We start from the raw sequence: 16,808 nt of genomic DNA on the forward strand, positions 1-16,808 counted from the left end.
AAGAATGGACTCAAACAGGTTAATGCCCAAAATCCATACATTTTTGAAGAACAAAACTACAAGACCGAACTGGTACAAACAGACGGAAAAAGACCTGAGAGAATTAGGGTCTCCAAATCTACATGATAGAAATGAAATCAGAAAAATCACAAACACACGGGGTTTTGAGGAAGAAGAGAGAAAAACTAACCGACATACATGGTCTACCCAACGAAAGCTAGCCCATTCGTTGTTTATGAAGGAATACTGGGCGAAAAGGAAGGCCAACAAATTTTGATTACGCGTGGTCCTAAGTGATCCATCCGCGAAGAAGAAGAAGAAAAGGGCAGTATACTGCCGGATCTGTCATTCACCTGATTCGTCTGAAAGGGTTTTCGACGTGATTATGGCTACAGGACGAGAATTAACAGACTTTAAATGCGGAATTGTAGTTGGAGCTAGACGCATGGGACACTCCATATCGGATCTCGTTAAGGAATTCAGTATTCCGAGATACACAGTGTCGAGAGTTTGCCGAAAATATCAGATTTCAGGCATTATCTCTCACCACCAACAACACAGTGGTAGACAACTGGGAGCAAGGGCCTTTGCGTAGAGATGTCAGTGGTAACAGATAAGCAATAATACGTAATATAACCGCAGAAATCGATGTGGAACGTCCAACGAACGTTTCCCTTAGGACAGTGTTTCGAAATGTGGCGTTAATGGGCTATGGCATCAGACGACCGACGTGAAAGACTAACAGCACGGCATCGCCTGCTGCGCGTCTCGTGGGTTCGTGACCCTAGGCAACTGGACAACTGTGGCCTGGTCAGTTGGGTCCCGATTTCAGTTGGTAACAGCTGGCAGTAGTTAGTATGTACGTAGAACTAAGGCTCTTGGAGAGGAATTCCGGTGCTACTAAATAATGCAACACAAATCTGATAAAAGCGGTTACATTCTAGAGACTCGTTGGCCTCAAAATCCTTTGATGCAATTTTTTTTACAACCAAGTTGCAAAATTGTAGTTTGCACGCCAGAATCCAGGCACATACCGGTCAGACGGATATGCTCCTCTGAGTGGGTTTAAAACCACTGTCGGATACCGTTTGCTTCTGGTTGCTGTCTCAATCAGGCTAATCTCAGTTGTGATCGTTTTAATATCATTCACTCAGCTGTCACGTGGGTATTTTAGTGCACAAGGCCAGGTGTATTACTGGATGGCACGGAACTCAGTTTTTATTTACACCTGATACTCCACATAAAAATAAGCATGAGGTTAACCAATTGGTCATAATGATCATTGGCAGAAAACAAAAACAGAACTCTAACAGCAGGGTTTCTATTCAAAATATCGTGTACTCAGTACCCTACGAAGGATTTACAAGTTTAAAACGGAAATTCCCAAACACCCTGTAGATTACTGGCATGGCACTAAAAACAAATGGCAGAAAACAGCACCTGATTTACTTTGTTCAATGACTGTCGTGTTGTTGCACACACTAGGCTTTGCTCGATTAACTGTTTGCTTCTATACCTCAGTAAATGTCACATTAAGATAAACATTTATTCGCAGTCAAAATAACTTCACCCTCTAAGCGAACGTCACTTTGTCACATTCTTATGCAGATGTAGCCAAGAAGCAAAGCTTAGTTGGTAATCTTGTTGGAGCGCAACTACCGGCCATCCGCACTGCTCCCCGGTCTAACCACTAGTCCTCAACAATGGCGAGCTGTGCGCTCCTTCTCCCCCACTAAACAGCTTGTAACGTCAGCCACCATCTCTGCCCTTAAAGCAGACGCCTTTTTACCTTATACTTTCCCTGTTGCTTTCTGCGAAGATGTACTTTTGATTTGCACCCTTCTGCAAATTTTAATCTATCTGTCTGTTTTAATTTAAAGTTTTTTTCAAATGAACTACTTTTTTTACCCTTCGGGAGCCTCTGGTCAGACCAGTCCACCTCCTCCATCCCCAAGATGTGCCCGACTGTGGATGGTGCGTCGTATTTCTAAGCTACCCCCGGCTTTCCTGTGTCCTTCCGCCTTCACGTTCTTGCAAGTCACCGCGCTGGCCCACAGCGCCCGACTCGGCTCTTATCGTAACCCTCCGGCACGCTACCTCCGCTCTGGCCGTCTTTCTCTCTGCCAGCCCGCTGCTTTCTAATCGGCTCTAGCGTAATTAAAAACGCTAGAACTTTAGTTTTATTGCCCGTACCACAACCGGGTTTCTTTGTGAATCCACTTCATATTATGAAGTTCTTGAAACTATTGCTTATATGAAGCGTGGTCATTCGTGCACAGCACATTGCCACGTTTCAAGTACTATTTGTGGAGATTTTAAACACAAAAGAGACTTTTAACTACTACAGGCAAAAGGGTATGATGGATGCCCAACTTCGTACCTATATTTTACGAGCTACTTTATAAATCAAGAATAAGAGACTCCCTTTTCATATTATCTTAGTAAAAATACCATTTCATTTTTAACGAACTTATTAACTGGGTAATTTGTAAATAGCATTGCCGTAGATAATAACCATCACCATTACGGTAGTCCACTATCTCTGCCTCTCGTACATGTTGACTTTTGTAAACGAATACACTTTCCGAAACGACTAACATATTTGTCATTGTCGTCAACTGCCCTTATTCCAACCATAACACATATTGCAAATACTGTTATTATTTACAACTATAAAAGTACGGAGGTTTCGCACTGGTCTCCTGTTGTTCAATAAAGCTTCACACAATTTAAAGATAACACCTGTAATGGCACCATTTGAGCTACCTGCGTGAATAACGAGTCTATTGTCTCCGTTCCCCGTAGTTGTCTTTTTCAGAGATTCAGTGATACTGGTCTAAGAACGTTATAGTGGAGAAACATGAACAGAAATGTATGTGTTTCACACGTATTAGCGGGGTACTTTGGCGGTTATGATATAGTCATATTTTCTGATGAATCCCGACACGAAAACATTTCTTCTCTTTAGAGCACTACAAAACGCCTGTCTTAATATCATGCATGAAGGTAATTTAGAACGGGATCAGTGGAGTTATTAAAGCTGTATGGGGGGCGTGTGAGAGATGCGTGATAGAGTCGCACAGAACCCTAAGATTAATTACATCTGTTGGAGCATATTTTGTGATAGAACCGATTATCGATGGTATTAGTGACGTAATTAAACATTTGAGAAACGAAAATGTATCATACTATGATTCCCAGCATTTGTTTGGATATGAACCTAAAAGCATTTTCAATTCGGAGCTAGTCTCTTGCCTTAAAATAACAACATGTGGTTGTCGTAGATACTTTTATTGTACTACTCATTCTGGATTGTACTAAAAGAAACCTTGCAAAGAGTAGAGACACGACACATAATCTACTTTTCGTTAATGCAATTCTGTACTTCCTCTACTACAAACGAAACGCATATCTGTGCTACTACTTTCAATATCTTCGCTTGTCGGGTAATCTCTGCGTACATGAACGTAAGTTGAAACCTCAGTATCCCAACAGTATTCTCGCATTATGAAAAGTGTAACAAGCTCAATTAAATAACGTAAATTGCTTCACCACTCCGTTCCGAAACAGCACTAAAATTATTTGTACTTGGCTTTTGACATCCTGAATATGAATAACGTAATGTGGCTACTTTTCTTTCAGCAACACGACATGAAGATCGCCGTGCTGCTTTTGCCGCTGCTGGTACATGCGTGCGCGTGTGCGAGGATCCTGGGCATCAACCCCACGCCGTCCATCAGCCATCAGCTGCCCTTCCTCATCATCATGCGAGCTCTCGCTGAACGTGGTCACCACGTCACCATCATCACCACTGACCCTATGAAGGTAAGGAAATACAAAACGTTTATATGGCATTACGAAAGGTGCAATTTTGTGTACTTCATTCAAGGAAAATTGGTATTTGACGTATTAAGGGAACACTTATCAAAGCAAATTATTCTACGGGAAAAACGTCTCCAAGATTCCCTTTATCTAGAAAACTTACTGTAAGTGTTGATACAAGGCGAGGAAAGAGTTCTTTACTACGTGGGTAAAATAAAAACTCTCCAGAGGAACACACTTCATCAGTTACAAAGCATAGCGAAAAATTTCAACTGTAGGGTAGTTGGTGAACTATAACCCAGTGAAATACCTGTGTATCCTTCGTGGAGTACGAAATATGCCGCCAGCTGCTGGTAATTCGAAATAAAATGCTGTGCAGTACGTTTGTGTTACGTTCAGCTTCTGTCTCCTTTTGCGTAGCCTGTTACTGTAGGTAGAGAAACCGTACTGTATGTTCTACAAATAAAACTATTCCATTAAATTTGGCTTTCCAACCTTACCAGATCACATAATTAATAAAATATGGAAATGAAGCAAGATAATTAAAATATTAATTTACAAACACTTCCATACCATTGACGTGAACCCAAAAACCTTAACAACGCATGTAGCGAAGGCCGGCTGCCAAAAGAAGGATCTCTAATACAAGGCTCTGCCGTGCCACTCCTCTTGTTGTAGGCTATTCGTAACATGAAAAGAAGGAATACTACAGTTTAACGTCCCGTCGATGGAAAGATCGTTACAGACAGAGCACAAGTTTAGGTTGGGGAAGGTTGGAGTGGAACACGTGCCGTATATTCTGTGAAGGCGTCGTATTAGCATTGTACTTAAGCAATTTATAGAAACTAGGATAAACCAAAATCGGAGTTGCGGGACGAGGATTTGGTCCATCATCCTTCCAAGAGGCAGTTCAGTCCAGTACCATTGAGTCAGCCATTTCACTCGGGAGAAGCTCCTCCAAGCGTAGAGTTTGTGCCGACACATGGCAGATTAGTATCACCAATCTATGGGGTTTAAAACAGAACTTGAACTCAGTCTGACAGTGTGGGGCATACCAGACGGTTGGTGGTGAACTGAAAGCGTATTTCATGTCTTGCGTTTCGATGGAACTATCGGAGAGTAATAGATTGTACGCTGGCAATAGGCGTCTACCTCTCTCTTTCTTTCGTTCCATGTTCGTCGATAACAACTTCAGCATGCCAGTATACGGCAGAAGTAATTCTCATAGTAATCTAGGCCATATGGAAAGACCAGCTCGCAGGAAGTGAATGTTCAGTTACTTTCATTAAGACTATACTTAACATGGCAATCTTGAGTTCCCATGTTGCCTTAGCGCTTTTTGACGACTTTGGAGTTGAGTTTGACTTGATACTGACTCAACTTAAAACAAATATTTACCAATGAAAAACTGGTATATTTAGACCTTTCCTTTTTCAGGAAATAATTGTGCAGCCTATTAAAAGTAACTTTGCCTACAGAGAAATATAAATTGCTATTATAAATTAAACAATCATTTGTATACAACATCTAATGTATTATACTAACATGTAAAGAACTGTGAATTTTTCACCCTAAATACAAGAAGAAACAACATCATAAATTCGTAAGGGATCTACGTCAATGTTAATTTTAATAAAATCCTTTCAGAGGAGTTAAACTGTTCTTTAGTCGGTCATTTAAGAGACTTTCGACATTTCTATTATATCGTTGTTTTAGTGTTTCATAATGATGCGGCCTAATATCCCAAACGTTCTCATTAAAAAAAAGGTCGTCGATCCCCTAATTGCTTCCTTCAGTGGCATTCCTTTTAACTTCACATACTTCGCCCCTTACAGGTAACTGTCTAGTTTGTGACAAGAGCCATGGGCGTTATTAATGTTTACACCCTCCTCACAGTATTCCAGTTTCCTCCATCTGACAGGACGAGGAGACTCAGTGGTTGACAAGCTGTACTCACATTTAAATCTCTGTTCGGCACTCCAAATTTATATTTTAGTTGAACTTTTTAAAGTACTTAAGACTAACTGTGGACCCCTTGTTTATCGTCGTCCAACCAGAGATTATCTTCCGTTTCTTTCCGTGTACGGAAGGTGTCTACGTTGAGTGACTTTGAGAGGACGCAAGATGGTTTAGACAGAATTTCTAGTTACTCTGATGAATGGCAGCTTGCTCTAAATGTATAAAAATGTAAGTTAATGGAGACTATTGTGCAATGTTCGAATACAGCTTTAGTAGCGTGCTTCTTGATACCAACAGATCGATTAAACATTTAGGCGTAACATTACAAAGTGATATGAAATGGAACATGCACTTTAGGACGGTGTTAGAGAAAGTGAATGGTCAACTTTGGTTTATTGGAAGAATACTAGGAAAGCAGGGCGGACTAACGAGAGACATCGAATCAATTCAGATGCGAAAGCTAGATTTGTTACCTATAGGTTCGATCAACACGCGAGTATTATCATGATGCTTTGTCAACTTAAATGGGAACCCCTGGAGAGAGGACTACTTTACTTCCTGCGCGACAGTTGAGAAAATTTAGAGAATCGACATTTGAAACTGACTACAGAATGATTGTACTGGAGCCAACGTACATTTCGCTTAAGGACTGCGGAGATAAGTGAAGTTGGGGATCGTCGGAGGCATACAGAGAGTCGTTTTTCTCGCGCTCCATTTGCAAGTGGAACAAGAAAGAAGGAAATGACCAGCAGTGCTGCAAAGTAGCCTTCGCCGTGTATCATACGCTGGTCTGTGGAATACGTATGAGAGCTGGTTTCTCCGCATGGGGCAGGATAAGGCTACGATTGTCGAAGGGGCCATAATCAGTTACTCTCGGTTGCACAACAAATACGTAAACTTTATTTAACGAAATTAAAATTTTAAAACAGTCTCTTAAAAAACAAACAATTGACTGTATGACGGTTCAAGGCCTTATCATAGATAAAAAATTCCACAATTTTAGGGCCGCAGGCCAACAATAACCTCAAACAACAAATGGCTGAAGGCCTGAATTAGAAGTCAGAAGAACGATTCCAAATAGCACATATCAAGATAAATACTTCGTTTTAAAACAAACTGTAACACGGCCGAAGATGTGAAATTATTACTCGGCTGAAGGCCACGAACAGTTTCAAATAACGAACGGCTGAAGGACTGAATTAGAAGTCAGGAAAACAATTCCAAATAGCACTTTTAAAGTAAATCCCCTGCTTTTAAAACAAGTTTACTTAAAAAAACTAACTGTAAAACGGCTGAAGGACTTATCACCAAAGAAGTGAAATTATTGCTCGGGTGAACGCCACACCAACGATAATTAGAAAATTACAAATATCCTTAAAACAAACATCACCATCTAAGGAATCACGGCAAGCATTCTCAGCAAGTGTTCCAAGGGTCGGCCTGGGAAGGTAACTCAAACATAAGGTAAGGTGAGACAGGCATCCAAGGGTTGAACTCACGTAACAGGATGGCAACTCAAACTAGGGGCAGCTTATGCGCCGACCGACCGACTACCCAATCTGCCTAACGTCCGATCACCGGTACATCGAAGGAATATTTTTAGGCAAGGGCGAAGGGACAGACAACACTACGTCTTCAGTAAACACCCATGGCCGAAGGAAACACTAGAACCAAGGTAGACTTAGTACAATACAAGAGGCTGTCGAACTACTGCCGGAAAAGTTCGCTAACCTACAGGGCAGATAACTGGGGTGTCGGCCACAAGGCAGAAAATACCGCTGGATGCACTTCAATAATAAGAATAATACTAAATTCAATGATTAATAACAAATAGAGAAAGACGTCTGCAATATTTCACTGCCTCGAAACACTTCAGTCGTAGGCGCCAGGCTCAGCGGCCCTGGGAGCAACAACCAGCCGACCAAAGCCGAGATCTCAGAATAGTCGCGGTTGCATTAGCAGTTAACTCTTCACTCAACGTAAACGTCCAGGGTTCGGTGTGCAACCAAGTCGTCGCTCTCGCAGCTACCCCTCCTCGATCTGGCAGTGGCACCACGCCGCCAGCGGCACTGGCTTGCCCTTGCGCTGCACGGACCTGCTCGCTGCTGCGCCCCCAACCGACCTTATGTCCGCTCGTAATCCTCACCAAATCCAGTACGCAGACAGCATTAAAATAATTGCTCATTCAAAACCACAAGATACACATGGATCTGGGAAAACAATTCCATTAGCAGCTCACAATACTAAAACCAGTCACTGTGAAACAACACAGACGAATTGTAAGTCGGCACAAACACAGGGAAGCCGGAAGCGATCGGAAGACCAAATGCACGTCTTCCGCTGCGAAGACCGACCGAACGACCAACCAACGGTCGTCCCCACTCAACTCAGGCACGGGAAAGATCCCAGTATAAATCGTGGACTGACAACTTATGCCATGAGGTCACTACGACGGGCGGACGGACACACCCCAGTGAAAGTTGCACTACTCGAATATCACGGTCAATTCAACTAAAACTCCCTGAATGCGGCCCTTGACGTGGTCGTGCACTCTCGCGACCACATCCTTCCGTCGGACAGTACACGTGTGTCGCCGGCGGTCGGACGAGTACTGGCTGTCCAGACCTCACTGCTGCTCCGTCCCAACTCACTCCCTCGACACACGACGGCTCGGAAATACTAGAGGCCGCTCCAAAGATGGTACCACAGTATGCACTATTGATAAGCGTTGCTGCTGCCACTCACAGGCAGGCAAGCCAGCAACTTAGTGACGCCAGTAAATCGAATAAGAAAGAGATGCCATAACCGCAATGACAAGATGCCAAGCAATAAACGTCATGAACACGAGCCGCGCTCGGCTCAACGTGCTTAGATGTAGGCTAGTAAACTTTAAAGAGTTTTTTTGTGTTTGTTTCCGATACGCGATACGAGAATGACTTGTAAATTTGAGGTCCTTTTTTTGGTACAGTCACACGAAACGCTCGCATAATTTCTATCTGAAAGCTTTCTAACCAGAGAAATAGGAAATACGACCCACAGGTCTTCTCTTAAAGTACCTTCTTATCAAGTACTCCTTTCATTACCTAACGCCCGCCCCCCGTATCTGGGTGGTCAGCGCGTCAGAATGTCAGTCCTAAGGGCCCGGGTTTGATTTCCGGCTGGGTCGGAGATTTTCTCCGCTCAGGGACTGGGTATTGTGTTGTCCTAATCATCATCGTTTCATCCCCATCGACGCGCAAGTTGCCAAAATGGCGTCAAATCGAAAGACTTGCACCCGGCGAACGGTCTACCCGACGGGTGGCCCTAGTCACACACATTACCTAACAAGATTATCCAAGGAAATAAGCGCGAGAAAAACTTTAGTGTTTTCTGAACTTGTTTTGCAGGGGTATTCTATGATTTGTGTTGATTTACATTTTACTTACCTTGCAGGATCCACCGCCAAACACTACCCAAGTCGATGTATCCTTCATGTACGAAAAGTGGAAAAGAGATGTCGATTTCTTCCAGTTGTCTCAACTTCCGAAGTTCGATGCCGCGAACTTCATGGGAGGGGTTGCTGTATCTGACTGTGAAGCTCAGTTCCAATTTCCGGCTGTGAAGGAACTAGTCCAGTAAGTGTAATCTTTGTATAAATCATGATACATTCCGGAAAGAACGATCGAGCACAGAACTTTTTGTTTCCCTTCTGGCAATTTATTAGTTAAACTGGAAAACCATTACTATTGGCATTTTATAGAGACAATAAACTTTATTTACTATCATCATCGTTTCTCACCCATTATTAGAAGACAACGAATGTCATAGAGGTCCTTGAGTGATTGTATAGAATAGAATTAATTTCTTCGATTTCAATTTTTTTATAAAGCTGCATGATGAGTTTTCCAGAATAAATTACTGTCTTTTGTGTGTATAAAACCTTACACATTCGTTAATATACAAAACATGAACTCGGTAATTTGACAACTGCTTTATAGCTACGTACTTCATTTTCGCGCCTGAGTATTAGTATTGTGCGCAATTTCGTTGTTTCACTTCTTCGGGCTTATCTTTTCATTTTTATTTTATTTTTACAGTGAGACTTAAACCTTTTCATTTCATCTTAAGACAGTCGTATCTACTTCCATTACTGAATAAATATTTATTTCAGTTCGTGTACTCGTTCATATACCTCTGTAAACTTTTATTTTCTTCTCGCAGTTCACAAGCTATTTTCCAATTTTATGTATTAAGAGCTTGTAGCGACCTATTCTGCATGAGTTATCATTTTGTGATTATTCCACAGATTTTGCACACATTCAGCTACTCGGTCATTGCACTCACGCTTAAGATCAAGAAAATGATGGGGACGGACGATAATTAAAATATTAATATCAATGAGTGCCACCTATTACGAAAATAAGATATTGCAGACGTCAACCTTTTGAATTTCTGCTATCTTACGGTTCTTCATGGCCTACATTGAAAAATTGATAGGATTTGTGGAACCCACTACTTGACTGGAACTTCAACGCATAGCTTAAGTTTAGCCCATCTCTTTTGAATTCTGCATTCAGAGTAACTGTAGTTATAGTACCTATTGCTACTTTCAGCGCTAAAGCTACTGAGGATGACTGTCTATACTGGCAACGGCATTACTGGTAGAGACATGGTTGCATGTGCAGAGTTCAGATATTTCAGTAAAATTCGACCATGTAATGCGCTTTGGCTGTTACACCTTATTAAGACATAACTGCCTCCACTACAAAACGGAGACGGTAGCTAGTTCCCTGTTGGAAAAATACAGAGACTAAAGATTTGCATAATTATGCGTAGGCAACAGGGAGAAATGGGACAAAAATCATTGTTGATACGATGCCGAACACTTGAAGTATTCCACCAAAATTGTTTTGGAAATAAATCATGTGTTTTTGTCGGTATATATATTTTAGGCTGAAGCGCTTAGTCACAGCATCGTCGTCATTTGCTGCAGGTCCGGTCAGAAATTCGACGTGGTGATCATGGAGCTGTTCCTGCACTTCTGCTACCTCGGCATGGTGCAGAAGCTGGGCGCTCCTCCTGTGGTTGGCTTCTGGTCGGCGGAGCTGTACCCGCACCTGCACCGCATCGTGGGCAACCCCGTGAACCCGGCCTACTTCCCGGAGTTCCAGTCCACCTACACGGACCACATGACTTTCTGGGAGAGAGCTCACAACGCCTACGACACCCTTCAGTCCTTCCGGACGCCCGGAGACTTTGGGCCAAGGCAGGATGAGACAATGAGAAAACATTTCGGCAGCGAACTCCACAGCATTCATGAGCTGCAGTACAACATCAGCCTGCTGCTCGCCAACAACCACTACTGCACCGGCTATCCAAAGCCGCTGCAGCCCAACGTAATACAAATGACAGGACTTCATATCACAGGAAAGAGTAACCCACTTCCACAGGTATGCCCATTTTTACTGATGTGATTACATTGAACTATTTATGGCCTCGAAAGACTACTGTACTACCACCATCTTTCCTATCTTGTTTAGGATGTAATGAACACTACATAACTTCATTACATTTCCCTTCTTCACTTTCCTATTCCCAGTACGTTAAACGTCAACAGATTATCCGAAGCTGTCATTAATTATGCATGTGAATCATATGTTTACTTGTTAATTGTATAGTCTTCAGAAAATAACAGTTTAAAAATTACGGTCTTGCTGCGAAGCTACAAACGGAAATTTTTCTAGCGGTGCATAAGAGTTTAGTGAGAAGCTGCGATGGATGACCTATCAACGGCCAATCGAGAGGTCCACTGAGCGACGTGCAATGCTATCTGGCATCCTATAAACATTATTAATAAATGGCTCGTGATCCACATAACGGATGTCTCTCCTGAGAGGCATTAGGACCGTTTTTTTCTGGTGTTTCAATAGATATTTTCTTTAAAATTGGCCGTTGATAGGTCATCCATCGCAGCTTCTCACGGAACTCTTATGCACCGCTAGAAAAATTTCCGTTTGTAGCTTCGCAGCAAGACCGTACTTTTTAAACTGTTATTTTCTGAAGACTATACAATTAACAAGTAAACATATGATTCACATGCATAATTAATAACAGCTTCGGATAATAATTACGCCAATAAAATGCATTGTTTAGTTCACTTCGCTGCAACGTGTTCTCTGTGATAGTTCCAGTTTGAGTTGTTCGAAACAGTCATATCTAAGTATTTAGTCGAATGGACAGCCTTTAAATCTATGGAATTTATTGGTTAATCGAAAATTAACGGATCCCTTTTAGTGCTCATGTGCAAGACCCCATACTTTTTATGTTTATATGCAACTACCACTTTTCGCTCCATGTAGATATCGTGTCTAAGTCATTTTGGAACTGGTTCTGATCTTCTGACGACTTACTAGACCGTAAATGACAGATTGTCTCCTAAATCGTTTGTATAGATTAGGAACAGCAGACGGCCTGAAATACTTCTATGGGGAGCGATAGATCAGTTCTCTTTCACTCGATGACTTTCCGTCAGTTACTACAAACTGTGACCTTTCTGGCAGAACGTCACGAATTCATTCGCACAATTCAGACTCCACTCCATGGATGAGCAGTATGATTGGAAGTCTCTTGTGAGGAACAATGTCAATGTGTAAATGTGGTTTTAGCAGTAGAGGCACATCTTCAAGTACAACCAAACATACCTATTGGTAAACAAAGGCACTACCAGGATACAAGTCATCCCCGAATCTAGTGTCAGGCTCGTATAGCGCATTAATTATGGAGATAGATTACCTGGTGCTGAGTGGAGTATTTCAGTCGTCTTCTTTTACTATGCTGTTTATACTTCTGAAATGTGGAATTTCTGGAAAAAAGTGAGTGGAGTGTCTCAATTTCTTTCTTTAAGCTGAGGTTGTATTCTAATAAATCTTAGATCAAAATGTTAAAAGATGTTCATAACTGTGACTTTGACTTAATTTTACTACACTACTACTCGGAAAGTGCCGTCCAGAGTCTTCTGACATTTCACTGTGTAGTAAAATGATATTAGAAAACAAATAAAAGTACTCTATGAGGCACATGACGGTCGGAGGTAAACAGTCTTACCTGCTGAAATTATTTGTCTAACAGGACATACAGCGCTTTCTTGACGGAGCGAAGCAGGGCGCCATCTACTTCAGCCTTGGCTCAAACGTGAAGAGCAGCAGCCTCCCCGGCGACACACTGCGAGCCCTGCTGGAAGCTTTCTCACAGCTGCCGCAGAGGGTGCTCTGGAAGTTTGAGGACGACTCCCTGCCGGGAAAGCCCGCCAACGTCATGGTCGCCAAGTGGCTCCCTCAGCAGGATGTGTTGGGTAAGTCCTCCAGTAAGCCGATGATTTCTTTGTCTCCAAAAAGAAGTAATGGCTACTTGGGAACCGTATGGTTGATTCGCCATAACTTGAGTTCCAGGTCAGGATTTCAGCCTGGATACCTGCTTATTGTTGACAATTCTTCTCCATCGCTGTAATGATTTCAAAGTACTGTTACTGTACTTAGTAGGGGTAACAGCGCTAGTTTTATTCACCTATGGATCAGGACATTGGACCTGTAATGGTATTGCAGTTTAAGAACTAAAACATAATTCACACATACAAGCATTTACTTGTCTCCAGGTCTTGCTTGTCAAGGATATGATACGTAATAGGAACCATCAAGACGCTTGCCTGAAGTAATTTAGAGAAATCACGGAAAACCGAAACCATGACGGCCTATTGAGGTTTAGAATCTCCACCCTCCTGAATAACTGACCAACTGATTAAAAACAGCACATCCTATTCCAATTTTACCTCAGTGCACAATGCTGTTATGTTAACATAGTCTTGCGAATATCATACTGTAAAAAGCTACCGCTAACTGTTTGCTCATTTCTCACCACCAATCACTGCACCCACCGGGCACGCAATACACATACTGTCGGCTGACACCAGAACCAGGACCATGATGTATGGTTTCCATTTTCTGTAACGCAGCTTCCCATACGCTTGCCTCAAAAATTGAGTCAGCATACCCCCCTACCCCCAACTCACCATCCCCTCCCGTGATGTATCAAATGTTGAGGCCAGAAAAAGAATAAAATTTTAATAGTATCCATTGCAAATCTTTGTTGTAAGACATTTCAGAAAAAGGAACTACGTAGTCGTGCGAAAGTGTGTTTCGAAAGGATAGAAATGTTTCATTATTATTAACTAGTGTCACATTATTTATCAAATTTCTTTGTTATCTAATCAATTTCTCACTGTATAAAACGTATTGCTTAAATGTTCTGTTTAAAAGTCTTTTAAAATAACTTTGATTCAGTAGTCTCTAATTATATACTTAGCAAAAAATGTTCAGTTTTTTCGTTGGTGAAAATGATGTTCTGAGTTATTGTTTATTCTATTTTGGTTAACTTATGTTCAGTCTAGATGTTTTTCCAAGGTCATAATAGAGCAGCTGCGCAGCAATAATCAAGGATATTTATGAAATGTGTAACTGATTGGTAAATGCATTCACATGGTGCAGCTAAAAGTCCAAAGTTTTCAACGGATCTATGCAGTGATAATGGCTACGGTTCTTTGTTAATGTTATGACCCATTATCAATATTATGTAGACCAGGTTTGTATCTTGAGTGTTCATTCCCCTGAAAAGAGTTTCATAGGTAAGAACTGAACGAATATATGAACAGTATGGAACAAGAGTTTAAGAATAAAACTTTGTGGTTATAATACTGTAGTCTTCTAATAGAAAAATCAGGAAACCGCTAGTCTTTGTTTTTGCACATTTCTTACTATCGTGACCACAAATAAGGATGATGATACATCTCTCCGTCCATCTTTGGAAATACAATATTTACTACAGCGTGGCGAGATGATTTATTTAAACAGAACAGTCTCTTACCTCCATACTCAGAGGCTGTCTAGCACAGCACTGCAATCACAAGGTGTAGTTTCCCAGCCAATGTTTCCTGAATATTCTCAACAATGGGGGTGTCATGCAACAGATTTACCTGATAACAGTCCATTATGAACTGTCTTCCCGCTCTTTCTTTAAGCATAGTGCACCAGAAATTTTTTTAAGTGTTAGCAGATGTGTTGTTCACTTTGTCAGTATCAACTTAATCACCAATCAGTATTAATGACGGTCCTTATTTAATCCAATACACTAACAGGTACTCTCCACAGTAATATAGCAATTAATATAGAAATTAAAAATTGCATCACATATTAGCTTATTATTATTGTTACCCAGTATTATTATAAAATTATTAAAATTATTACATATTATTAAAACTGTTATTATTATTATTATTACGTAATTAAAATATATTACATAAATTATTCATTTAAAAAATACGAAAGTAACATGTTCTGATGGCGCAGGAGTAACATGACGAAGCTATTACTGTGCTCTGAGCGTTCCGGAGGGAAAGAGAAGTGACAGACGCTCAAGGGAGATGTTCCGCATTACGAAGTAGTTTGCTGCTGAAATTCCGAGAGCGGACATTCAGAGAAGAGAAGGGCAACATAGTCTTTCCTCCCGCACACGTCTCGCGAAATGACCACGACGAGAAAGTCATAGAAATTAGATCTCCTACAGAAGTTTATTGACAGTTGTTGTTTCCGTGTATCATCCACGAATGGAACAAGGATAGGGGGATGCGAAAGCGGCAAGAATGGCATCCTCTGCCATAAACCATAACGTGGCTTGTGGAGCATAGATGCGAATATTGGTTAATGAGAAAATGACTAAGCCACATCGCTCTCCGAAATCATTTCTAAGGAAACCAGAGTAGCACGATAACGGCCCAAGCGGAAGTATCATAGGCTGTACAATAAGAAGAGTTATGAGACCGTCAGTATACGCTCACTCATCAACAAGTGGATTAGAGACAGCTGCTGTGCTGAAGAGACAGCGGCCGTACCACCGTGGAGAACGGAAATGTTGAGAGACCACACAACTCTAACGGTGTCGGATCTTGTTATGGGCGGTGGCTGAGAGTGGAGCACAAAGTGGGAAGAAGTGCAATATTATCGAGGTTCGTGGTCATGTAATGGGTTTCCGACTCACAGGGCACACTGGTCCGGAGACAGTGTGTTTTGGCTCTGGATATTTCACGTGAAATTGTGTTTAGCACTATGAATACCACGATCCAGGGAATACCTCTGCTACAAAACTCTTCGTGATTAACAACATACTGTAATACTTCGTCACCGGATGCTGCTGACGAGACAGCTGGTGGTAGAAGCTATCTCAAAAGCCAGACAGGGATTACGTGACTGAAGTGCTTGCCACTTTTGAGATGAGTTGCACCGTATGAAGTCTGGTAGACGGCAAAAGGGATGCCGCCAACTCACAAACACGTGGAGGGACTTGAACAAACTGCAGGCGTTCCAGTTACAAACAAATATGTTTGCTATTGTATGACTGATTTTTGGGCAAGTATGGAATGCTGGTAAACACTTGAAACAATTCATTGGGTTGATTGCAGTCAGCAGTGGGAACTGGCACAACGAGAACACTTGCGAACAAGCCAGCCACCTCAAGATAGGAAACTTTCACCCTGCGTGAAGGCTGACAGGTATAATTAAACAGCCGGCCGAAGTGGCCGTGCGGTTCTAGGCGCTGCAGTCTGGAACCGCGAGACCGCTACGGTCGCAGGAGGTTCGAATCCTGCCTCGGGCATGGATGTGTGTGATATCCTTAGGTTAGTTAGGTTTAACTAGTTCTAATTTCTAGGGGACTGATGACCTCAGAAGTTGAGTCCCATAGTGCTCTGAGCCATTTGAACCATTTATAATTAAACAGTGTCGGTGGGTCATTGGGCGGGGTTGTAAACTGGACCCGCCAGTGGCAAAGTCGATACGATGGAAAGGTCAATACCATGGAGTACACAGTGAGCTATACGAAAAGGAAAGCTGCAATTTTAAATTTCACGTTTAAGAAATTACTCGAGAAGACGTACAGACATACCGTCGTTTGAGTGTCGTACAAATTCCCTAATGGAGGGAGATAGAAACTGGCATGCGTGG

At 41.9% G+C, this 16,808-nt stretch overlaps 1 protein-coding gene across 3 annotated transcripts in view; it reads left to right on the top strand.

Moving 5' to 3' along the window:
* Window positions 1-16,808, top strand: part of LOC126473981 (UDP-glucosyltransferase 2-like) — an 81,787-nt gene that overhangs the window by 46,314 nt on the left and 18,665 nt on the right. For all 3 annotated transcript variants that reach the window (XM_050101367.1, XM_050101368.1, XM_050101369.1), the window contains exons 2-5: window positions 3,643-3,825; window positions 9,214-9,395; window positions 10,754-11,210; window positions 12,889-13,111. In XM_050101367.1, coding sequence (XP_049957324.1) covers window positions 3,652-3,825; window positions 9,214-9,395; window positions 10,754-11,210; window positions 12,889-13,111 — 1,036 coding nt within the window. In that variant the 5' untranslated portion in view covers window positions 3,643-3,651. The remainder of the gene's footprint in view (window positions 1-3,642; window positions 3,826-9,213; window positions 9,396-10,753; window positions 11,211-12,888; window positions 13,112-16,808) is intronic.

The sequence above is a fragment of the Schistocerca serialis genome, chromosome 4, assembly GCF_023864345.2.
Source record: "Schistocerca serialis cubense isolate TAMUIC-IGC-003099 chromosome 4, iqSchSeri2.2, whole genome shotgun sequence".
Taxonomy (NCBI): Eukaryota; Metazoa; Arthropoda; class Insecta; order Orthoptera; family Acrididae; genus Schistocerca; species Schistocerca serialis.